The 24,490-nt window shown below is 42.5% G+C and overlaps 2 protein-coding genes across 4 annotated transcripts in view; one reads left to right on the top strand and one right to left on the bottom strand.

The window, feature by feature from the left end:
• The window catches only part of TSPAN12 (tetraspanin 12), an 85,493-nt gene extending 63,745 nt beyond the window's left edge, over nucleotides 1–21,748 (bottom strand). For 2 of the 3 annotated variants that reach the window (XM_048501893.1, XM_048501890.1), the window contains exons 1-2: nucleotides 21,469–21,748; nucleotides 20,540–20,686 (exon numbers count right to left, since the gene is read on the bottom strand). In XM_048501893.1, the coding sequence (XP_048357850.1) occupies nucleotides 20,540–20,605 (66 nt within the window). In that variant the 5' untranslated portion in view covers nucleotides 20,606–20,686; nucleotides 21,469–21,748. Of the gene's footprint in view, nucleotides 1–14,351; nucleotides 14,405–20,539; nucleotides 20,687–21,468 lie in introns of those variants that run through there. The other variant, XM_048501891.1, reaches the window with a different exon arrangement.
• Nucleotides 11,815–12,712, top strand: LOC125434556 (U6 snRNA-associated Sm-like protein LSm2). The gene is made up of 2 exons (XM_048500051.1): nucleotides 11,815–12,249; nucleotides 12,663–12,712. Exons 1-2 carry the CDS (start codon nucleotides 11,919–11,921, stop codon nucleotides 12,710–12,712), a joined length of 381 nt encoding a protein of 126 aa, XP_048356008.1. The 5' UTR covers nucleotides 11,815–11,918.
• Nucleotides 21,749–24,490: the final 2,742 nt, after the last annotated feature.

Here is a 24,490-nt window from a genome sequence, read left to right on the forward strand (position 1 = left end):
GAATCCACCTGCTCTTAATGTGTACACCATGTTGGCTCTCTAAGGCATAGATCCCTACATTAAATGCTAGCCTCACTGATACAAATCCTCAGCTCCTGTTCCAGTTTTATCTTGACAAACCTCTTGCCCCAATACCATAAAACCCATATTCTACTTCCTAAAGGCAAGTTTATTTTAAAGTTCTGTCAATTCCAAAATGATACATTCAATAAAAGGTCAAGGTAATCTAGCAGTTAACAGTCACTGGGAAATTTCCCATTTCCTATGTGTATTGCCAAAAAAGCAGTTTTTGTTAATATATTAAAAGAAAATTTTACAGACTAAAATATGCACCTAAGGTTTTGAGTACAAACTTTGTTCTTTGAAGAATGTTTACCTTGGTTTACTCTGGATTTGCCTTCAAAAAAAGAAAAAAAGGAGGAAAACAGACAATCAACATATGCCCCTTATGCAGCATATGCCCCTTATGCAGTCACTGAAACCGGGGTTTCTGCCAGCCAGCTGAATACCTGCCTAGTTAAGCAAGAAAAATGGGACCAACTATAAACACATGGACTTGACAGCTGTGCAGCTCCCCAATGACCAAGTTTCAACCAGTACCAGAAATGCTGCAGCAATTTATGAGAGAATATTGCATGGTCAAATTTAGATTTTAATTTCACTGTCAATAAACCTGCCAGGTTTGTGGCACATCTAACAAATGAATGAGCATGACATAGAGATTAAAAAGCACATCAATAAGATTGGAAGTCCCCAATTCAAATCTAGCCTGTGCCATAAACCTATTAGGTATCTCTTAGCCTCAGCTCTTATCTGCAGGGTTTAGATAATACAGGCCAACATAGCATGGTGGTTGTTCAGAGTAATGAAATAACAGAAGCCACATCATATTTTTCTATTAACCAAAATAATACAAACACGTGGGTGGGATATTATGAGGAAAGACAAGTGGAGTATAAATATTGCTAGACAGACAGATAGATAAGCCATTGTGCATGTTTTCAAGTACTCCAGAACTCTTCATCAGACTAGATCTTAAAGAGGAAATATCTGGAGAACTTGAAAACATATACAATATTTTGTGTTATTTTCATTGGCCTTGATAAACAGTACTATGTAATTTCTGTCTTTTTTAAACAATTAAAATGAGCAAAAAGCTAAGCTTACAGTACAATCCAAAGGGGGGAGGGGGAAGGTGGCTGATACAGCTCAAGAAGCAGCATGACCCCACAGCATGAAAATTACCCACAGGGCCAGTTGAAATTTTGTCAGTGTTTTTCTCCTGCATGAAATACAGACTATTATCAAAGAGGCTATATATTTTGCTTCCTTTTTTCTGACCTTACCATTCCCCATTCCCACACAGCCACAACCCACCAAGTCCTTCTCTTTCAGCCAGGCTCACTTCTGATAGCAAAATCTAGCTGAAGAAAAGCATTGGGGACAGTTGAGAGAATATGGAGGGGGAGAGTCCAAGTTTCTTAAATCAGGCACTTCACCATCTGCCCTAAATTCTAGGCAACAGTAGTAGACTAGCGTTTAAACATAGAGATCTATTAAGTTTGGCCCCCATTTGCTAGAGATTTGCTGGAAACCTAAGCCAAATTAAGAACCAGAAAACAAAGCATGGCAGAAGGCTATTCAATGCAATGTGTCCCTCTCATACGTATTTACACTACAGAGGAACTATGGCTTTTCACAGGAAAATTAAAAGAAGTCACCCACAGGAGTGGCCGACCTTTCAGACTGTGCTGTAGGTCATGGCTTGGTGGTCTGAACATCTGGCTTGGAATCTTCATTCTCAGTGGAACTATCTGTTCAAGTTAAGCCAGCCCTGGCTTAAAGCCAAGTGCTGAACTACACCATCAACTGGGTTGCTGTTTTCCAATCTTGTTTGGTTTTGTTTATTTTTTTAAAGCCAGCACCATTCTTTGGGCTGGTTTGGATATTAAACCCAGTCCATCACTGTCCTTTTGCAACTGAATCTGTTTTAGCCTCAGGCAAATCTCTATTCCATACCTACTGTGCCTTTGAGAAGCAGGCAGCCCTATCCACAAGCCCAGCCAAAGTGCTGCATCCACCCCACCTCACCACTCTAAAAGGGGCTTCCTGGCACCGTAGGGAGGCTGCAAAAGACTCCCTGTGGCCAATCAGCCTATATGTGGCTGTTATGACTTAAGCCACTGTTTTCAATGGCTGAAGTCTGAACTGAACGCCACCAGCGTATGCCAGTGAACAGCATGGAGGGAGCTGACTAAAATTGGCCCCTGCCCCAGCCATGCTCCCAGACTGCCCCTGCTGCGCCAATAGAGCCAGAATGGGGGTGTGAATGCTGGCACCATGGTTGGTCCTGCACACCAGTGCTGGGGGAGGGTGGTGGAGGCTGTGCACCAGCGAAATTGTCCTTTTGCCAGGGTTGGTACTCCAGGGAGGCAAATCTGCCAGGGCAGGCAATGCGCTACTCCCACAGCAGATTTGCCCGCACCCTTTGGATGGGACTCTAAAACTGTGTATATATTGCAAATTCATTACACATATATGCATTTGTGTGAGAGAACATGTAGGTTTGCAGCCGTGTACAAAACAGTCCCCATTCTCTATGCACACTTTTCAATGCCACTGGGAACAATCACACAGTCAAAAAAAAGATGTAATGTGAACAGTAGTGTTGTCTGGTCTGATGGGCAGCAGCCCTTCAGGGTCTCAGGCTGAGGTCTTTCCCATCACCTACTACTTGATCCTTTTTCCACTGGACATGCCAGGGACTGTAACCATGGGATATTCCCAGAAGTGGGATCCAGCAGGTTCTCACAGATTCCTGAGAGTAGGTTGCTAATTATTTGTGTGTGCAAAGACGGGGTTACTAATTGGTGATTTTGCCACGTGATTTTTGCCTTAGTTACGCCCCTCCTCCACTCCTCAGCAGTAGCGCGCAGAACTTGAAGCAGTCTAGCAGGAGGTGCACCGGCGTGGCGTGGCAGCCATAAGCCCTCCAAGTGCAGATTCAAGCTCTCCATGCCTAAGGACCCGGCGCCATGGCTCATAGCGTCCAGCTTGCCCCACAGCCCCGCCCAGGAATGCCCTGCCACGCCCCCATTGTGCCACGCCCATCCCCATTGCTGCTACGCCACTGTTTGAATCCCACCACCATGGGAACCTGTTACACCACTGGATCTTCCATATACAAAGCAGATTATTCACTCACTGACTCAGTATGTTGCTCTGTATGTTGCTCCCAACAATATTATTGTTGAATTAAACATAAATTTTAAAGGATCTCTTGGCGTATTATCAGTCACCTTCTGACCTAACATGGTAACTGTCTATTCATCCTTCCCCAATTTACCTTGCAACATCAACATTTAAAATATAAACACATTGTTAAAATTGTTAAATATAAGTTCATTGTTCAATATAAACACATTACTAACCATTACTCTGTTTATACATTATGTGATTCAGATTCTGAACTCTACATAATAGCACACATTCAGGTTTACAGTGTACCTATTCAGTCCTGAAATGTGGTAGTTTTATATAGTTTTATATAGTTCCACAAAACACTATAACAATAGGAAGGTTTAAATTAGGAAGGTTTAAATTACACACTGCAATACTGGTTTATGTTTTATTTTACATATTAAATTATGATGTACACCGCCCTGAGCCTACTGGGGAGGGTGATCTAAAAATATGATAGACAGATAGACAGGCAGGCAGGCAGGCAGGCAGGCAGGCAGGCAGGCAGGCAGGCAGGCAGGCAGGCAGAGTGTGTTTAAAAAGCCTTTAGGATCCACTACAAATTCAAATATTCATTAATGATAGCTGAAAGTGTGTTTTGCATTGTAAGAACTGAATGGATGTTCTGCTGCACAGTATCTCAGGAAGCATCTTCTTTCTCCTATATGACATCCCTCTCCTATATTGGGTGTGTGTGTTTATTTATTTGTTTGTTTGTTTGTTTGTTTATTGCATTTATAAACCGCCCCATCCCTTAAGGGCTCTGGGCGGTGAACAACAAATATTATTTTATTTATTTATTTATTTATACTTTGGGCTTCTATACCGTCCCGTCCCCGAAGGGATCTGGGCGGTGTACAGCATACAATAAATACAGTCATAAAACCATCATAAATTGGCTAAAACTTATAAAAGCAGCTAAGACTAACTAAACATTAACACTTAGAATAAAAGCATGAATATAAGCGTAGGTGTCGCCCGATAACCTGATATTAAATCCTTCCCCCAAGGGAGGAACGGCAGGTCTCATCAGATGTTATAGGCCCAGGTGTAGGAGCCAGAAAGGGGGGGCACTATCAGCGGCTGGTCCCTCCAAAACAATATAACAATAACAATAACAGTAAAACCCCTCCCAGAGAGGGGGACGGTATAGATGTCACAAACTCCCAAGATGTTAAAGGGAGGGACAGGAGGGGTGCACACCATCAGCGGCTGTACTCCCCAAAGGCCCGGTGAAACAACTCGGTCTTACAGGCCCTGCGGAACTCTCCAAGGTCCCGCAGGGCCCAGACAGTTGGCGGAAGTGTGTTTCACCAGGCCTGGGCCAGGGCCGTAAAGGGTGGAGGCCAGCCGTATCATTGAGGGGCCGGGGACCACCAGTAGATTGGCCTCTGCTGAGCGCAGAGGCCATGTAGGGACATATGGGGTAAGGGTTGCTATGGTTTTGCATCTATTGTAGATGCAAGATAGGCATCCACTAGGAGCAGAGCCTCTTTGGTAGTTGCCCCCATGACGTAGAATGCAAAGGAATTCATTTGATGCCATCATTGTTTTAGGAAATGAACAAAAGGATTCTTGTTCTGCCAGGTTATGGAGAGGGAGGTTTCCATGTGAATGAAGTGTTAGGACTTGACAGTTAGATCACCAAAATCTACTTGACAGCTTGGCTGATGCAATCCTCCACCTTTCACCCTGGTTTAATTAGATTTGGCATGCAACCATGACTAAGCACATCATGTGTGATTGCATCACTGCTCCCTGATTGGTTGTATGTCTCTATGTATATGCACAGAACAGTTTGGTCTATGCGTGCTTTGGTTATCCAGTTGCTGCGCTGCACTCTGTCAGACTGTTTTGTGCTTTTGGAAACAAGGAATAAAACCCTTCTGTTCTTTGAAGTGAACAACGCCGGCTTCCTGTGTTTTCTTTTCCCCAACTCCTTCTGCTGTTACCACGACCGCTGCTGAGTGGATCCCAAGCTGTCAAGTAGATTTTGGTGATCTAACTGTCAAGTCCTAACACCCCTTCCCAAAACTACTATGACAGCACCTTTATTACTTTCAGCTGTTCTAACATTCTCTGATGCTTATTCTGTGACACAGCTTTGGTAAACACATCAGCAACATTTCGCTCTGTCTCAACATAGGCGAGTTGAATAGTTCCATTCTGTACTAGCTCTCTAACATTCTGGTACTTTACTCCTATGTACTTAGTTCTTGTCTTCATGTTTGCAGTCTCTGCTAATGCGATGCAGGTCTGTGAATCATCAAACACGATTATAGGCTTCTTTATGGATTCACCTAACTCAGTTAGCAGTGTCTCAACCCAAAGTAGTTCTGAACATGTTTCAGACAATGCGCAGAACTCAGCCTCAGAAGTGGACAGGCTGATTGTGGTCTGTTTTCTAGAACACCAGGTGATAGCTACATCACCATACTGAATGACAAAACCAGTACAGGACTTCCTGTCACCACAGTCTGCAAATGAACTATCTGCAGTAGCACACAACTCTGTGCTTTGCGTGGACTGGATCAGTAAACCATGATCAGCAGTTCCTTTTAAGTACCTAACCACACGTTTAACACCCTCCCAATCATGTTTGCTGGGCTTGCTAGCTTTTCTGCTTAGCGCACTAACAGCAAACGCTATATCTGGGCGTGTCCAGTTAGATATATGTAGGAGACTACCTACAACAGATTTATACAGTTCAGGATTGTTGAACTCCTCACTTTCACTAACTTTCTGAAAGTCTAGGGACATTGGTGTTGTGGCAACCCTTGCCTTTGACAATCTAGTCTTGCGCACCAACTCATTTATTTTGTTCTTCTGACTTAGGAGATAACCTTGCTTTGGTGTAGATATGACATCAATACCCAAGTAATGTTTGATAAAACCTAAGTCCTTTAGAACATACATGTCACTGAGTTGTTTGTACAATTTGTCAAATTGTTGTGTAGATCTTGCACACACACATATGTCATCAACATAAAGAAGAATGACCTCTTGATTCTTTTTAGTTCCCCTGATATATAAACATGCATCAGCAACAGACTTCTTAAACCCCAGTTTAAGCAATGTACTGTTCAGTTCATCATACCAGTTAGCACCAGCTTGTTTTAAACCATACAAAGAACGATGCAAAACATAAACAGTATTTGGGTCTGCTTCTTCATACCCTGGTGCAGGCTTCAGATAAATTGCTTCCTTCAATTTAGCATTTAAAAAAGCACACTGGAAGTCATAATGCTTCACCATAAAGCCTTTCTTACTAGCTAATGCAAGCATAGCTCTCAAAGACTCAGGTCGTGCTGTGGGAGAATAGGTCTGGTCATAATTCAGCAAACGGTCTTGTACAAACCCCTGGGCGACAAGCCTTGCTTTATACCTTTGAGTACCATTTGGCAACTCTTTCCTCCGAAACACCCACTTTGACCCAATTGCCTCCTCTCCTTCTGGCAAAACAGTCTTGGTAAACACCTGTTGTTGCACTAAGGTATTATACTCCTCAGCCATAGCTTCACGCCAGAGCTCTATTTCAGCTGGCGGTAGCTTTAACATCTCTTTATAGGAGCTTGGCTCTGATACCTGTGCTTGACAAACATAGACGTTTTGAGAAAACCCATACCTGTCAGGAGGTATCCCTTTTGTAGACCTATCAGAGGTACGAGGCACTTTAATTTGTTTCTCATCTTCTTCACTACTGCTAGTGTCACTGTCTTGCAGCCCTTCCCCCTTCTCAGCTTTCTTCCTTGGACGTTTGCCACTACTGGAAGCAGTTGGTTGACCTTGAGCTGCTGCAGGCTGCTGCCTGGCAGTTCTGTTAACCCCTTCATGCTGAGTGAAAGGTAGCAAAACCTCTGTGTTAGCATGGATAGTTTCCCATCCTGCATGCTCTTCAAAGTTTGCACTTCGAGAGATCACAACCTTTCCATAAGAATGTGCAAAACGAAAACCTTTTGTCCCAGATTCATAACCAAGAAACCTCAATCTCACCCACCTCTGATCCCCCTTCTGCCTTTGGGCGTCAGGTACCAGCACATTGGCATAACTGCCAAAGATATGCAAATGATCCAGAGATGGATCTTTCTGGTATAGCAGAAAATAAGGAGTCTGGTTCACACTAGAAGACCATACTCTGTTGGTCAAGTATGTGGCAGTGTTCACAGCCTCAGCCCAGAAATGTTCAGGCATGTTGGCATCCAGAAGCAAACAACGTTTTATAGTATGTAGAACCCCAAATTTCCTCTCAGCAACCCCGTTTTCAAAAGGAGAGAAAGGGTTGGTCTTTCTGTGACGTATGCCTTTCTTCCTCAACCAGTTCTGGAACCCAGAACCCAGGAACTCACCTCCTCTGTCCGTTTGGAGGCAAGCCACTTTATGTGAAAACTGTCTTTCCACCATTGCCACCCACTCTTTAAACCTTGGGTAAGCCTCAGCTTTGGATTTCAGGAAAAGACTATAGGTGAACCTGCTATAGTCATCCACCAAAACCATGTGGTACTTTGCATGCCCCTGACTGGGTTGAAATGGTCCAGAAAGGTCTGTATGAATTAAACCAAATGGCCTATCTGACTGTCTGGTGCTTTTCCTTGTAGAAGGAAATGCCTTTACTTTGGCCTTACTGCACACAGTACAATCAAGATAATTAGGACAGGACTTGGCTTTCAAACCACACAACCTGGACATGTTTCCTAGCACTTTGAAACTGGCATGTCCTAGCACACGGTGCATATAATGAATACAGTCATCATGCATAGGTTTGTTAACTGCATTAGCCATGCTTTGTCCTACATCATTGTTATTTAGCTGATAAAGGTTATTCTGCAGTATACCTGTGGCACAGACTCTCCCTTGTTTCTTAATAGAACAGGTCTGCCCACTAAATTCCACCACATAACCCTCAGCTGTCAATCTAACAACGCTTAACAAACAGAATTCAAATGAAGGCACAAAATATACATTACTCAGAGAGCCATTTAGAGCAGGAACAAATGTTGATCCTTGAAGGTGCACCTTTGCTGCGGTGCCATCAGCTAAACAAACGTGGTCAATAACAGGTTGGCGCACGTGGTCAGTAAGGAGACTTTCCTTATTCACTATATGCTCAGAACAAGCAGAGTCAATGAGCCATAGTGAGTTGGAGTCCTTCTCCTTGCTTGTTACCAGGAAAGTAGATGCTTGTGATTCCTGTCTGTTAGCCCTCGCTTTCCAAGGTGGCTTGTTCTTCCTCTGCGCCACTTTTGCATTTGTACAGGCCCGTGCAAAATGGCCAGGATTCCCACAACGAAAACATTTTTTCACAGCGCAGGAAGTAGGGACGGCAGAATCAGCAGGAAAATCCCTGTGCGATGATTTCTCAGCCGTGCTCTCAAGCTGGTAGTCCCTCTGCTTCTGGTGGTCTAGCAGCTTGGCAGTGACGTAATCCAAAGTCAGCGTAGACTCCGCGACGCTCTGGAAACTGCATACCAACTGGTCCCAGCTGCTATCCAACGACGAAAGCAACAGATAAACTTTGTGGGAGTCTTCAAACTGTAAACCTTGATCAGCGAGCTGTGCAAACAGTTCACGCATCTGCTTCAGATGCTCAAACACAGATCCTCCTGGCCTCAGTTTGAGATTGTACAGTTGTCTTGTGAGGAGGACCTTTGCCCCAGCCGACTCACGCTGATAGATGCCTTTCAAAGCCGCCCACGCCTTGGCTGCAGTCTCAGCTTCTCGCAGATAAACCAACTGTGAGTTTTCCACTGCTAGCACAATAGACGCACGTGCTTTTTCATCTGCACGTCGCTCAGCAACTGTAGGGGCCGCTGGAGGGGTAGAGATAACATTCCACAGGTCCACACGAATGAGATAGCTCTGCATCTTCTGGCTCCAAGCCACATAGTTATGCTCATTCAGCCTCTCAAACAGCAAGCCGGACATAGTGGAAGCCATGGCAATAGCTGAGTCACACAGCACGCAGTACACTCACTGTTACTCACGAGTCGCACGTAGGAGCTGGGCCCATAACCTGAGAAGGATCCACTCAGCAGCGGTCGTGGTAACAGCAGAAGCAGTTGAGGAAAAGAAAACACAGGAACCCAGGCGTTGTTCACTTCAAAGAACAGAAGGGTTTTATTCCTTGTTTCCAAAAGCACAAAACAGTCTGACAGAGTGCAGCGCAGCAACTGGATAACCAAAGCACGCATAGACCAAACTGTTCTGTGCTTTTGGAAACAAGGAATAAAACCCTTCTGTTCTTTGAAGTGAACAACGCCTGGGTTCCTGTGTTTTCTTTTCCTCAACTGCTTCTGCTGTTACCACGACCGCTGCTGAGTGGATCCTTCTCATGAAGTTCTGATGAACTGCTTTATTATTTTAATATTAATTTTAACTGATTGCAATATTATTGTGTTAGTATTGTTAAGTTGTAAATCATTTTAAAATTTCACATTAAATTATACAAATTTATTTTTAAAAATAAACCAAATAATTCACATGATTAATAATTAATAAAAATACCAGCAAAATATTTTTAGGAACATCTTTGTGAGAGTTGTATATAATTTAAATCCATGAACACAAGCATTTATGCAGAAGCTATATTCACAAGCATTTCCTAGTGTTTCCTTTTAATCCATTGGCTTCAATGGACTTAGAGATGTGTGATTCTATCTGTCTGTCGGTTTGTTCATTTGTTTACAACCTCCCTTTCTCATAGGGATTCAAGGCAGAGTGAGTCAATACAATCAACAAAAAGGGGCATTCAACAAGCAATGCATTAGGATTGTAGCAGCTTCAAGACAGTATTATAATTCAAATGTTCTGGGAACAGTTTTTTCTCTGTTTTTCTCTTTTTCAGAGCAAATGCCATTGAAAATGCTGAGTCCTTTTCCTGAAGGGGAAATTGTCTTCCCTCCAGGAAAGATGTAACATCCTCCTAAGAAAATATATTCCAAAGGCAGAGCAGTAGTTCATTCTCTTTCCAACATCAGACCGTTACAGATGCTAAAATATGCAATGACCAAGTACAACAAAAATCATTCAAGCAAGCTAGTGCTGTCACTGATCAGATGCGGATTTAGAGCGAATCCAGAGGTTGACCATCCAGAGCAGGCCCTACGGCCATTCTGAGTAATCCACTGACAATGCAATCCTATGAAGAGTTGTTATAGTCTAAACCCAACTCTACACAGGATTGTGTGAGAGTACATTCTTCTGTTGCTTGAGAACCATTGTTCCATTAATTCATTGTCAAACCGTTGTCTCCTGCTGCATGACTCAGCTCATTTCTATTCCTGATGCAGGTTGATTTCTTAAGAAACTCTATTGCTTCTGCATTAGATGAGAAAATAAACTACAGCATTCTATTCTGTTTTTCTGTATGAACTTTGACTTTATATGCCTCACTCACAGGGCAACAAATTACAGCCAGCATGCAGGGAACTGATTTTTGTGACTCCCCAGGTACTCCTAAGAGCAAAATTGAATGCATCGCCTGAAGCCTAGTACAATGTCCACTTCAGTGCCTTGAAAAGCACAGTTATATTTGGTGTTAAATTTGAAAATTGTCCATTTTCCCCAGTTTGCTAAACACTGCCTAGTACACGGATCGAGAGATTAGAAACCAATGGTACTTTTAAACTACTTTATTTTATATAATAGGTAATGTATCTTAAAAGCAACTGCCCTCTGAGAAGCTGTTGTAACACGCCTATAATAGGACAATCAGCCAATGTTCCTGGCTTGCAACACCAAGTTTGGGCCTGTCCTGAGTAGACAGACAGCTGAAAAAAAATGACATCTTTAAGAAATGCCTTCCCATCAATAAACTCTCCTAAGCAAATCATCTACTTGGTTTTTACACTGCTTATGTCTGACTTAACTAGAAAGAAAAAAAGTTTATGCAAGCATTTTCTGGTTTTGTCTATCTACCATTATAGGCCTACCCAGTACAAACAAACCATGAATTATTATTTGCCTATGCCATGTTTGTTATTCATTTAGATGTTTAAGCAGCTTACATTGCTCTTCTTTCCTCCATTTTATGCTCACAAGTCACCCAATGGCATAAGCTAGCCTGAGAGTGTGTGACTGGCCCACAGTCACCCAGTAAACTTCCATGAGGAAATACCAATACTGACTCTGATAGACCAATGCATGGACGTGGTATGAGGCAGCCTCATGTGCACAATAATGTTAGGGAGGCCAAGTCATCCAATGAGGCTACACAGCAAAGCAAGGATACAAACATGGGTCTCCCACATCTTAATATAATACTCTAACACAGTGGTGGCAAACCTATGGCACATGTTCCGTCGCCCCCCCCCACACGATCCCCCTACATGCCTTTCCCCCATGCGATACCCTGGGAGAGGCTGGGCGCGCCAGGGAGAGGCCTGCAAGGATCGCGCAGGCATAAGAGGCCTCTCCCCTGCCAGCACGATTCCCCAGGACAGGACAGGCGTGGAGGGGAGAGATCTGCAAGGAGATCACGCTGATGTGAGTGGCCTCTTCCCCACCAGTGCGATCCCCCTGCTGGCCTCTTCCCTGTGCGCCTGGCCTTTCCATAGACATGTCCACCCTTCCTTTCCATAGAAGCGCTTGCAACGTCTGTGCAGCCCTGGGAACTTCTTTCTGTAGCGCTGAGTGTTTTGCTCCACACAGGCTGTTGGCGGCCATGAGTGGCAGCTCCCGTAATGCTTTTCTATTCTTTCTTCAAGTCCCTGGTAGGTAAGGACATGGTGGAGGAGCTGAAGAATGACTTGAGTATATGTGGGGCCCTATATTCTGTGGATCAGTATCTGAACATCAAATTCACAGACATCAGTGTGACAGACCCTGAGAAGTATTCTCATATGTTGTCTGTCAAGACCTGCTCCATTCGTGGCTCAGTTATCCACTATGTCCAGCTTCTGGCCAATGAGGTCGACACACAACCATTGCAGGATGTCGCACACAAAGAAGCAAAGATGCTGCACACAGCAGAAACAGGGATGGTTTCCCTGTCTTTTTTTGTGCTGCTTGATTGTATGTGTGTATTTTTTCCCTAGGAAAGAACAAGAGAGGGTGTGGGAAACTGTCTTCTGGAAAGAACCTTGAATATTTTGTGTACCTGTTTGGAAGAGGGTGTATATGCACACAACTAGTGTGTAGTATGCTTCTTTGCCTGTTTGGACCTACCAGAAGAATGAGGTTATCACCTTCAAATAGGGTTATACATTCTTCAGTCCTGTGGTTCTTTTAGATGCCCTGGAACCACTTGCTGAAAATTGTTAGTACATTTTATTGAATTTTAAAAAGCTAGGAACATAATTTGTTTCTCATGATCTTCCCATTCGTAGCAGTTGGCTTCATTACACTGTTAAATGGTAGGAGACAAACTTCTTGGGTAATATCCAGTATTCAATTTTTCTTTTTTAAAAAACCATTTTTCTTTACAGTGCCCACATACATCAGAATATGTGATCTGTCCATGTGGCACTGGCCTTAGCCATGATACACTTGTAATTGTGTATATTTTGGGTGTTTTGTCACGTCCCACCATGACCCCTCCCCCACCACACACCCACACACTCCAAAGAGCCTCATGTGCCAATTATTTTTGTTCTGTGAACTATGATTTCATTGAATGTCTCAGGGCTGTACAAGGGGTATTAAGGATTAATAATCGTATTACTGTATTATTTTGGGGCATCAGAGCATGATTTAAGGTTGTTTTCTCTACCCTTCAAAATGATTTTCCCATTACAAATCCTTAGTGGTTTTGATGCAGTTTTTGTCTTTCTGATCTCTTGTAATTATTACAATAATATGTGGCTTTTTATTTTTTAAAAAAAGGGTCTCTTAAAAACTTGTGTAGAGAGTCAGCGTGGTATAATGGTTAAGAGCAGGTGCACTCTAATCTGGAGAACCCCGTTTGATTCCCCACTCTGCCACTTGAGCTGTAGAGGCTTATCTGGCTAACAGATTAGCTTGTGCGCTCCAACACATGCCGGCTGGGTGTCCTTGGACGAGTCACAGTTCTTTAGAGCACTCTCAGCCCCACCTACCTCACAGGGTGTTTGGTGTGAGGGGGGAAGGGAAAGGAGTTTGTAAGCCCCTTTGAGTCTTCTTACAGGCGATAAAGGGGGGATATAAATCCAAACTCTTCTTCTTCTCTGCCAGGGTTTTTTTCTAAACTAAAACCTCAGTATTCAGGTTGAACTGCTGTGTTGGCACTTTGCGATATATAAGTGGGTTGTGAGTTGCAGTTTGGGCACTCGGTCTCTAAAAGGTTCGCCATCACTGCTCTAACATTTCACCACCCTTTGCTTTCACTCTGGTTAATATCTCAGACGTACAGTGAAATCATAGTGAGGGTTTTTTTTTAAATTGCAGTAACCCTATTACAATGGAGCATATTGGAGGAAGGGGAAGATATTAGCAAGGCCTGCTTGTCACCACACAAATAGAGAAGCTGGACAGAAAAGGAGATAGTCAACCACAGCTCATGCAAACCCTGGTTTGCATCCAATCATTGGCTTAGATGCTTACCCATAAAAGCATTTTTTCAGCATTGAATCCATATGTCAAAGATTGTTTGTTTGGCCAATCTAGTAATCCCCTCTATGGCAAACCCTCACAGTTATGATGTCATGAGGTAATTCAAAACCTTTCATTTTTATTGCACTGTGATCTTTTGTTATATTACCAGGATATCATGCTACATCATTGTTTCATTAGTGGCTGAGTATTTGATAAGTGGTTATGGTGTATTTTATTGTTGCTTTATTTTTAATGGAATGGAACCAGCTTCTTTTATGTAAGCCATCTCCTGGACTGAGCAGACCAGTGACAGTAATCTCAAATAAATGCTCGCCATACCAGAATGGCAGCCATTACACAAATTCCATCCAACCTAAACCATCCCTTGTGACATTTTGATATGCACCCCACAGTCTTTAAAAGGAGGGGGGTAGGTTTTGAGGACTGAACTTTGAAAAGAGGGGAAGAAGCCTTGCTGATGTGATGCATCAGCCTGAATTGTAGAAGGGCTAGGTGAGAGCCATGCTTTGGCAAAACACATCAAACAACTCTTTGAAAAGAAAGGAAAGATCACCACTCTTGAAGGTGCAAGACTTCAGACCAACCTTAAACATGTCTGCTCAGAAGATCATCCCAAGGAATTAAAAGGCCTTCATTCTTAGTAAGCAACAGTTAGACCTAAAATATGAAGAGCACAAAGCCTGTTTTCTTGTGCCAGAGGAAAGGAACTTAATTGATGCACACACAGACTTTGACAGGCATGGCAGTTGAGCACACTGAGGACACCCATACCCTACAGCAACATTTATGAAATCTGGCATCAGCATTTGAAAGGGAAGGTCATGCAACAACATAGAACGCAAAAAATGAGGGAAACAGGCTTCGATATCCCAGCACTGAAAATCTCTGCAAAGATCAGAACTATCAAATACCAAAATAGTGGTTGGAGTGCAAACAATGCTGCACATCATCCATACTTCCACACATACTTGGGTGGTTAGTTTTTCTTCCTATCAATAGCAACCTTAGAATCATTGGGAGGTGTCATAAAGAGGTCCTAAGTTTCAGAGGCGTAGGAAGTGTTAGCCCACCCCTCACACCCCACATTGCTGAAATATGGATCTCATATCATTTTCCTGTACAATTGTATTGGCAAAAGCCAATTCTCATATTTGTGTGTGTAGGTAGCAGAGTGTCCACCCTAAAAGCAGCCCTAAGGCAAAAGGTCTGTTTGCAAGATTAAATCAGTGAATGAGTTACTCCAGGCAATAGAAGCTGGAAGCCTCATGGGCACATCTTGATTACCACACCCCGCTAAGCTGTTCTGATACAATGAATCCTGGAAAACTCCCTGATACTGGACATTATATTTAATCTACCTTTGAGAAACCATTTCCTCAACAATTGGCCCTTCCCTGCATTTCCTCTACCTCTAGATATGATCTCCCTAACAATCAATCCCTTCCGGATCCAATCAAAGCCTCAGCCAAATTGAATACCTGAGCAGAAACTCCAAGGAGTTGCTCTGCATAAAGCCTTTCAGAGCTCCGATGTAATCAAGGAACAATTGACTCTATTATCCCAACACTTAGAAACTATAGATAGAGCTACTAATTAGCTCAAGCCAGCAATCCCAGCATGGGAAATCCCAACAGATGCAGGAAAACAAAACTGAAACTTACTTGAGCCCGCCCCTACCTGAGCAAAGGGGTATAAAAGTTTCAAAAGCCAATTCTGGTATAGCTGTCTAAAAGATCCCACCTAGCCTGCCTCTTGCACTGCCAAGCTGAGTTATTTTCCCCATTGCTATTTTGAAAAATATATTCATAACTGTTAAGCTAGGTAACAGAAGGCTACTGCCAAAATAAGAGAACAGAAAAGTCTTTGCGCATGCATAAAAAGCTGCAGGTTGGGTTGCAGATCATGGTCCATGGTTTTAGAAACAACAACAAAAAGCAAAACACTGGAATATATCCAATTATGCAGTTCTTCCATTAAAATGGGATTTCTATTTGCAGAAGAAGGGGCAAAAATTCCAGACAATTCCCTCTCACCCACACACTGTCCTCTTCTGTTTCTGAGAGTTTGCTGGATCCAGAAATTGGATGTATGCTGTATTGCAGTGAATTAGCAAAGTAAATAATGTAGCAGAGATGTGAGTGTGTTGTTTTGCAAAACTTTGCTGGATAACTAAGGCTACACTAAATATAAAAACAGCAAATTCTATCTATGCAAGTGCTCAGTCTGCATGTCTGTGCAGTCTAAATGTGCCTGTGCGTTTGTCTCTCCTCTTTTGCTGGAAGAAGAAGGCAAAGAGGTCTTTCCAGAAGCTCATGTGATTCTACTCATGTGACTTTAACAGTTAACTTTTGCTTGACTGAATGAAGGAACTTGTAAAGTCATAACAAACCCCTTCTCAAGTGTCAACTTCTGAAGTCAACCAGGCATAATTTCTGACCAAGATTCTAACATTTGATTTGGTAAAGTGTTTGTCAGTATGTTCACTATAATTTTCCTGCGTAAAGAATCTAATTCTTCTTTTGCTGCCATCATCCATTTTCTCTTTCACGTGGAGGCAATTTCATCATTTCATCCCAGCTTTTGAGTTCATTATGGTTTTGAACATCCATGTAGTAGGTGTATCTCTTTGGTGCCACCACCTTTGTGTTTCTTTCTGACCTCTTTACCGTAACTATAGTTTTTCTTTCTGTTGGTTTGCCTCCATCTTCTCCCCCTTCTGGTTGGGAAGTTTCTTGTTGGGACACCGTATAGATAGGCAATACTGTTATGCACTCTCAAATGTGACTTCTGCAGTATCATGCCTGCTTACTTTCGTGGAGTCATCTTGTTTTGAAGCACACAGAATGCTTTTTTCATCTATGTAGGCAACATTGCATATCTGGAGATCATAGGTCTTAGGAAGCATGACTTTCTGGTTTCTTGAATTTGGATTGTAGTCAACTAATATTCCAACTTCAGGTATCTAGTTTACTTCTCTCTTTGGGAATATGTATGTAAGCTTCTGCCAACAGGTGTCAGGTAATTCAGCCTGCATTAATAAACAACATGCAGTTTCAAATACTGCACGATTAAACCATTAAACCAAACTAGACCATTTTGAGGAGACAAGTATAATCTTTGGTTTCATGCTGCATACCTTCTTGTTCTAGGCAATTTTGGAATTCACTAGCACAGTATTCAGTCCCATTATCTGAGAATAAAATTTCTGGAACTCTTCCACACTTGTTTTTAACAGCTGCTCCATAAGCTTTGAACTTATTCAATACTTGATCTTTTGATTTGAGAAAATACACATGGGCAAATCTGCTTGCTGCATCAGTATAAGTCAACACATATTTGTTTCCACCAACAGAAAATGCTAGAGGTCCAATTAGGCCTGAGTGTACTTTTATTAGCACTTCTTTTTCTCCTGTTCCTTGTTGCCCTGAACAATTAGGAGAAGTACATTTCCCCACAATGCATATTTCAGTACTTCTGTTGCATTCAAATAGTTTTTAATCAAAGTCTTTTATACATTTTCTCACTGAGTCCATACTTCTCTGGCCTGATTTCATATGCCAATCATAAACACAGCTGGAGTGTGAGAAGTCTTCCTTTTTTGTGATAAATGTCTCTCTCAGCCCTTTCAACATCTCTTAGATAGAAAAAAGTTCCAATTTTTTCAGCTTTGAACTCCATATCAAGTTTTAGATTAGAAATGCAACATATTTCTCCATCCATTATAATCTTGTTTCCACCATTCAGCAATCTAGGCACTGATATTAAATTGGCACTAGCATCAGGTGCATACAGTCTCTATATTAGGTGATGGTGTACTGTTTCTCCAGTAGAACTCAAAACATCAATTCTCACAGTGCCTTTTACATATACTTTCAGTAGTTCAGCAGGAGCTTGTAAAAGTTTCTCTTCACTTTCTTTCAATTCAATAAAATATTATTTTCATTATTGCAAACACTGAAAAAAGATCTAGAGTCCAAAAGAAATAAATTCACTTTACTGTTGCAGTCATTTGCAATCATGTATTTCCCTTTTTCTTTAACTGAAGCAACATTCCTTTTTTTCTTTGCTTTACAGCTGAAGTTGTGTTAACACGACCTCTTCTATAAGCATTACTTGGTTCTTCCCCTCTGCCTCTCCCAGCTGATTTTCTTTCATGACAATATTTATCTACATGTTTCTTTCTTCCACAGTTGAAGCAAATTTTGTCACTGGCATGATCCAGTCTAAGCATAGATAAGCTTTTAATTGCATTTTATGCTTTCCTTTCCACATCTGTATCTCTTAGAATTCAGAACTTAATTCAGGTCCAATGACTCTCTGGCTTCAAACTCAGACACTTGGTTTTCAGACCTGTCAAAGACCCTAGGATTACAGAAATTACATCTTCATCCTCCAAAACCTTTCCAGCTGCCCTGATTTTCATAATCATATAAACCTTCCATTTCAAATGCTCATTCACCAGTGGTGGGATTCAAATAATTTAACAACCAGTTCCAGTGGTAGGATTCAAATAATTTAACAGCTGGTTCCAGTGATGGGATTCAAATAATTTAACAGCTGGTTCCAGTGATGGGATTCAAATAATTTAACAACTGGTTGTTTACAAGCACCATTTTAACAACATGTTCTGCCGAAGTGGTGTGAACTTGCTGAATCCCACCACTGAGTTGCCCCCTTATTTATTTATATTTCATTCTTGCACTATAGAATTTCCTTTTTAGAAGTCTAATTTTCTTAACTGATTTTCCACAGTATTTTTCTTCCAAGCCTTTCCAAAAAGCACAAGCAGATTTGCAGCTCATAATAAGGGCACTGTCCTTATCCCCTGTTGTTGAAGCCAGGAGATAGCATGCTTTGGAATCAGCTGTGTTAAACAGTTCCAAGTCACAGAGATTTGGGGGTATTTCTAGTTCAGTCACATGGGAGAGATTCTGAATAGCAAGAGCATACTTCATGCAAAATTTCCAGATCAAAAAATTTCACTCATCCAACTGAGGGAAAGCAGGTAGAGTGGGATTGCTTGCCATGGCTTATTGGTCTGGGATTTTGTACTGAACTTACATTTCCTGAAACAGTCGTTGCTGAGCTACAGGCATTGACTGAGGCTTCTTCACCTGACATCTTCCTTCTTTAGGAGTTTCCTTTATATAGGAGCAACTCCCTTTACATCAGAGAGAAAAGTATATGCAGTGGAAACTTCTGTGCCCTTAACCTTTTGTTGTATTGCAATGAATTAGTGGTGTAAATAATATTAACAGAGATGTGTAAACAGTGATGATTTTGCACACATGAACATCATGAGAGAAAAAAGTTCAAGTGATCCTGGGTGGCTAAGTTGCTTTGTGATCAAGGGTTGGCAGAAACCACTAGGAGCAGGCAAACAGGCTACTACTGGACAGAGAGAGGAAAAAGGAGACAGGCGAGTGGGCAGAGAGAGAAAAAAACAGGCAGGTGTGAGTATATGCGCATGTGTGTGTGCATGCATGGGGGGGGGGGGGGGGGGATGTCTGGACAGTAGAGCAAACTGCCAGAAAAGAGAAAACCAGACAGACAGATGAGTTATGGGGTTCAACCAATAAAGGTAAGAAGGCATGTGAGTAGACACAGGTAGGAAGAAGCAGGTGGGCCAGCAGGCAACAGAGACTGACTAAGAAGGTGGGGGGAGGGGTACCTCAGCCTCAGCTTGGGGAGCAAGTAATTTTCCCTCTGCAGTGAGTCTTTACAGGTCCTGCTCTTGTGACTTGCTAAAGCAGTCTATGGCATTCATCGCACTTAAATTAAGAATGAAGCAACAAGGAAAGAATCACCAATTGAATACAATTAGTTCAGTCTTTCCCCATGTCACTGTGACCCTTTTTGTTTTGTCAAGTAGTTGTACGGGTCAGTTGTATTTTTACACCACCACCATCACCCTTTCTCCAAAGAGTTCAGGTGGGTACCTGTTCATGTTCTTGTCTTCTACTTATCCACCCTGTGAGATAGGTTAGACAGTAACACAGTGAATAGCTTTATCAAGTTTCATGACAGTGAGGTGATTTCAACCAAATCCTAGTCTAACACTTCAATCATGACACTGGCTCTTCCTTATATTCATCACAATAACTGGTTTACACTATACCCATTGGAGTAAATGAGATGTACTTCACTCACTGGAGGAAATAGACTATTGTTATTTCAAGGACAAAATCTCTCTCTGCCCAACATTAATGGGCCTGTCCATCTCTCAAAGGGATTCTGCAAGGATGAAATGAGAAGGAAAGAAAATGCCAACTCCCTCCCCATTCCAAATTTTTGCCGCATAGGATCTCTTTACACACTCACACAAACCCATGACTATTTCAAACAAATAAACATATTTCATCTTCTATAAGATTAAATATGAACAGATAATTGAAGGACTTAAGACCAAAACTTTGTTGACAGAATAAAACATCTGCATTTATACCAAGGAGAACATCCTTGAATTTGTATGACTGACTCTGTATCTGGTAGGGGGTATTCTTAGGGTGTTTTCACAAGCAACATTAAAAAGTCGTTTTTGCTTTCTCTACACCTGATTCAAAGGCAAACACAACATTGACCAGAATGTATTTGTATTTAAAAAAATGGTTCTCTTGAACTTTCTATCCTGCATAAAAGCAGATAAAGAATCCTGGTCAATTAAATGCAAGCATAGCTGTTTCCTTTGATTCAGTGTCTGCAGGCGCAGGGCCTGTAATTTGAGCAGGCCTATTGCCACCTGCTTGCTTCGCAGAGGGACGTGGGAACTCACCCAGAAGAGCAGATTGAGGGCATAAAGCAGACAGCGCAAACACTTCACTGAGTCCTCTCTGGCCATTGTGAGCACCACTTGGGAGAAAGCCCCATCCTCAGGCTAAGTCCTCTTATTAGAGTGCCCGAACAGCCAAATACCAGCAACCTGCAAAAAGAAAAGGGGGGGGGGGGACATCCTTCCCTTCAAACTAAAGTACAAAGTAAGTTTACAAAGTAAACTGTCAAGATGGCACCTTTCTAATCCATGTTAATCAACCCCCTCCCAAAAAAGATCCTAGTTTTGTTTTGTATTTTAACACTGAGTTTAACCACAAGGTGTGCTTTGGAAGGGTGAGAAAAGTTGATTCTGTTATTACACATTAACCACAGAGACACAGAATGGTTATTGTGACATGTTAACAAATGTGTGTTCAATGATCCAGACACAATGCTCTGTCTCAAGATGACACCTTTAGGATCAGAGCATTGCTTGTTGTGCTTAGTTCCTTGAGGTGGGGAGCTGTTGGTAATTAAGACTCCAACTTTTTTTTCTTTAACCCATTTATGGGAGCAGGATATCATTTGGAGCTGTCGGGATGCAAAATGAAAAGTCGATCAGAGTGTGCGTGAAAGGGAGGGAGGTGGTCGGTCAGTAAGAAATGATAGGCAGGAAGCCCCTGAGGGAGGGGGAAAAGCTACACAGCTGTGACAGCGCCGAAAAAGCAGCGATGGAGGTATTAACATCACCACCACCCCTCCTCTGGGCAGATCAACTGCATGAACTTCCAGCCAGCTCCGTCTCTTCTGTCCCGCGGAAATTACTGTTTACCTCCCTGTCGAAGGGTGATCGGAGCGTGTCTTAGTACACGCCGTAACTCTTCCCTCGGCTGGAAAAGAAGCCCTAAACTGAAAGGGAGGGGAGTGGAGGGAAGTCTAAGGACTACTTACCATGTTCACCGCGTGGGTTGCAAAACAGTCCCGCTCTTCCCCTTCCTTGCTTAAACTGCTTCGATAGGACTGATCCCAAGCAGAAAGAGCTCCCTCGGAGCCAGGGATCTCCGGACCCGCCAAGGTACACTCCTGCTGCTGCTACTACTGCAGCTGGTGGTGGTGGGTCAATAACTTTAACTTCAGTCTCTTCTTTCCTCCCACCTCCTTTCCCAGCTCGGACTGGTGGCTCAGTGAGAGGCATCAACCAGCTGCACAAATCGTTGCCACGCATGCTCCACGTCCCATTCGCAGGCTTCTTTTGGGTCTTAAAGCCCCGCCCGCATCAGTTTCTTTTCTTGTTTTAACTTTCTTGGACTTTCTTGCGCTCAGGAGCGGGGATCGCAGCCTTATGTCTTGACGGAATGAGGAAAAGAGGATTACCCCCCCCCCCAATATAGTTATATGGTTTCTATGGCAACGGTTATATGAAATCAAGCTGCAGCAAATAATAAACAAAAAATATCCCTGGTTGGCAATTTTAAGCGGCAGTAGTCTCATGCGCTGTTAGCTGACAAGTCAAATTATCGTTTACTTGCTGTTTAGATTTTCGTTGAGAAAGAAAGAAAGAAAGAAAGAAAGAAAGAAAGAAAGAAAGAAAGAAAGAAAGAAAGAAAGAAAGAAAGAAAGAAAGAAAGAAAGAAAGAAAGATAGATGTTCTTCATGTAAAACAATGACAGACAGAAGCCCGGTTTTACTGGCTTGCTAATTTGAAACACCTCTAAGGACCAACACCTCTAGAACAGCATGCTCAGCCAAAAACAACAAAATATGAAGTCTCTGTAGGAGTGAGGCTTATGGACCTTCAGGTGGAGCTTGGAATTCTCCCAGAATTACAACAGATAACAGAGGTCAATCCCCTTGGAGAAAATAGCTGCTTTGGAGGATGATGTCATATCCCTCACCTCCCCAAGTAATTCCTTTGCCAGTGTGAATCCCCCTCCCCAGTATCTAGATATTCCACTGCTTTATCTTTGTATATGTGTTTTCTTTTCCTGGAAATGTGAAATCACGTCAAGATGCTAAAAGAAATACCAACTTTCCATTCCTGCCAAGTGGAACCAGAAACCACCTGTTACTGCAGGTGTAAATAGCTTCCAGCATCTCTCCGCAGGCACCCTGGAAGGAACAGGCGGATGGTGAGGAGGGGAGTCATCTCTGGGTGGTTCTGTCCTGGTTTTTTGCTCGTTGTTGGAAGTAACATCTGGCATGCAAAGGCACTGAAAAGACCAAAAAGGTGAGCTAGTCAGAGCTGTAAAGTTAGAGATCCTTGCATTCTTTTGTGTCACTTCTTGTGTGTCCTTAGACTGATAATCTCAGGTCTATTTTCCTTCTCATCCTTGGAACTCTCTTTTCCTGCCTTCTCTAGCGAGAGAGGTAACTGCAGGCTATCTGTCTCTCAGTTTTCCTATCTGAAATGTAGTTCCCTAATAAACATTTAATGTTGTCTAAAATTAGTGAGTTTGCCACTTCTCTGTGTAACTAGCAATCTACCATCACTCACTGAAATCCATCTCCCACTGTGTTGTTGCCATCCTTGGTTCTCAGTTCATAGAACTGCCTTGATAGCAGTTAGCTGCTAAGTCTGACTTTTGCTTTTCCTATCACATGATTTTGATATCACATAGCTATTTAGTTGCTCATTTTGTCTCTGAGCAAAAAAGCAAAAGTCTACCGCCTGGCAGAATATTATAAGATCAAATAGTAACGATGCCAAAAGCAGACCCCTGGCCAGGGCTGCAAACTAGAGATTCCCTTACACACGCACACGCACACGCACACACACACAGCGTTAACCTGGTCAATCACCATACATACCTTTCAATTTGCCAGTTAGAACCAGAAGATGAGGCACAAAGTTATTACATAAATTGGACCTGGAGTTCTCCTGGAGTTACAGTGATTTCCAGACCACAGAAATTAATTCCCTTGGATGAAATGGCAGGTTTGGAGAGTGCAATATACTAAATAGTCTAGGAAAAATAGAAGTCCTAGAGTGCCACCACATGTTCTCTGAGCTCCCACACCTCCCCAAACTCCACTCTCACAGCAGTATGGTTTTCCATTCACTGAGTGATCAGTCTTCCAAGTGCATTGAGACACATTGGACGTTAAGCAACTTTCTGTCTTCAGTACTTTTATAATGAACTAGGACTGTAGCCTACTCCTGAATTTAATGTACTGTCTTCTCATTGCTTATAATATACTTTGCCTTAGGCATAGGGTTGCCAACTCTGGCTTGGGAAATTCCTATATATTTGGGGGTGGAGCCTGAGGAGGGTGAGGTTTAGAGAGGAGTGGGACCTCAACAGGATATAATACCATTCACTCCACTCTCAAAAGCACCCCCACACCCCTTCCCCCTCACCCCACCAGTCAGGCCCTGGCAGCTGGAGCAGGCTGCTTTTGCAGCGGGCTTCTGGCTGAAATAAAGTGGGCAGGGTGGGGCTCTGTGGGGAGTGAGGCTCCACAGGGTGGGCTGGGCAGGGTGCAGGCACCAATTTGCCCCAGGTGCCATTCCTTCCCACCCCCCACACACACACATACACACCCCTTTTTGAGTCTCAGTGAGAAAGGCAGGTTAAATGTGGTTACAATGTCGAACTAGGATCTGGGATAGCCAGGTTCAAATCCCCAAGCTTGGCTGTCTAGTGGGTGACTTTGGACCAGTCATGCTTGTTAAGCCTTGCTTATCATGCAGGGTTTTTATGAAGATTAAACTGGAGAAGAGGAGAATGATATATGTTACTTTGGATTAGAAGAAAGGTTGTAAATACATACAAAAAACCCCATTACAATAACTAGAAAAAAAGGAAATTGCTTTTCTCTTATTTCATTGAAATAGGATATTTTGAAACCATGCAGATGTCCTTAAGCTGTTGTCTTTGGGCATATTTGATTTTAAACATCAAGAGTGACTATGAGTTTCAAAAATGTTAATTATTGAAGCTATATATAAACACACACACATAGACACAGTACA

This window comes from Sphaerodactylus townsendi, linkage group LG06 (genome assembly GCF_021028975.2).
Source record: "Sphaerodactylus townsendi isolate TG3544 linkage group LG06, MPM_Stown_v2.3, whole genome shotgun sequence".
Lineage (NCBI taxonomy): Eukaryota > Metazoa > Chordata > Lepidosauria > Squamata > Sphaerodactylidae > Sphaerodactylus > Sphaerodactylus townsendi.

Bases quoted from the DNA above. Each gene is read 5' to 3' on its own strand.
- LOC125434556 (XM_048500051.1), top strand. From the start codon at position 11,919: ATGCTTTTCTATTCTTTCTTCAAGTCCCTGGTAGGTAAGGACATGGTG. The intron at 12,250-12,662 runs GTATGTGTGTAT...TTTTCTTTACAG, and splicing joins TTTTTTTGTGCTGCTTGATT to TGCCCACATACATCAGAATA.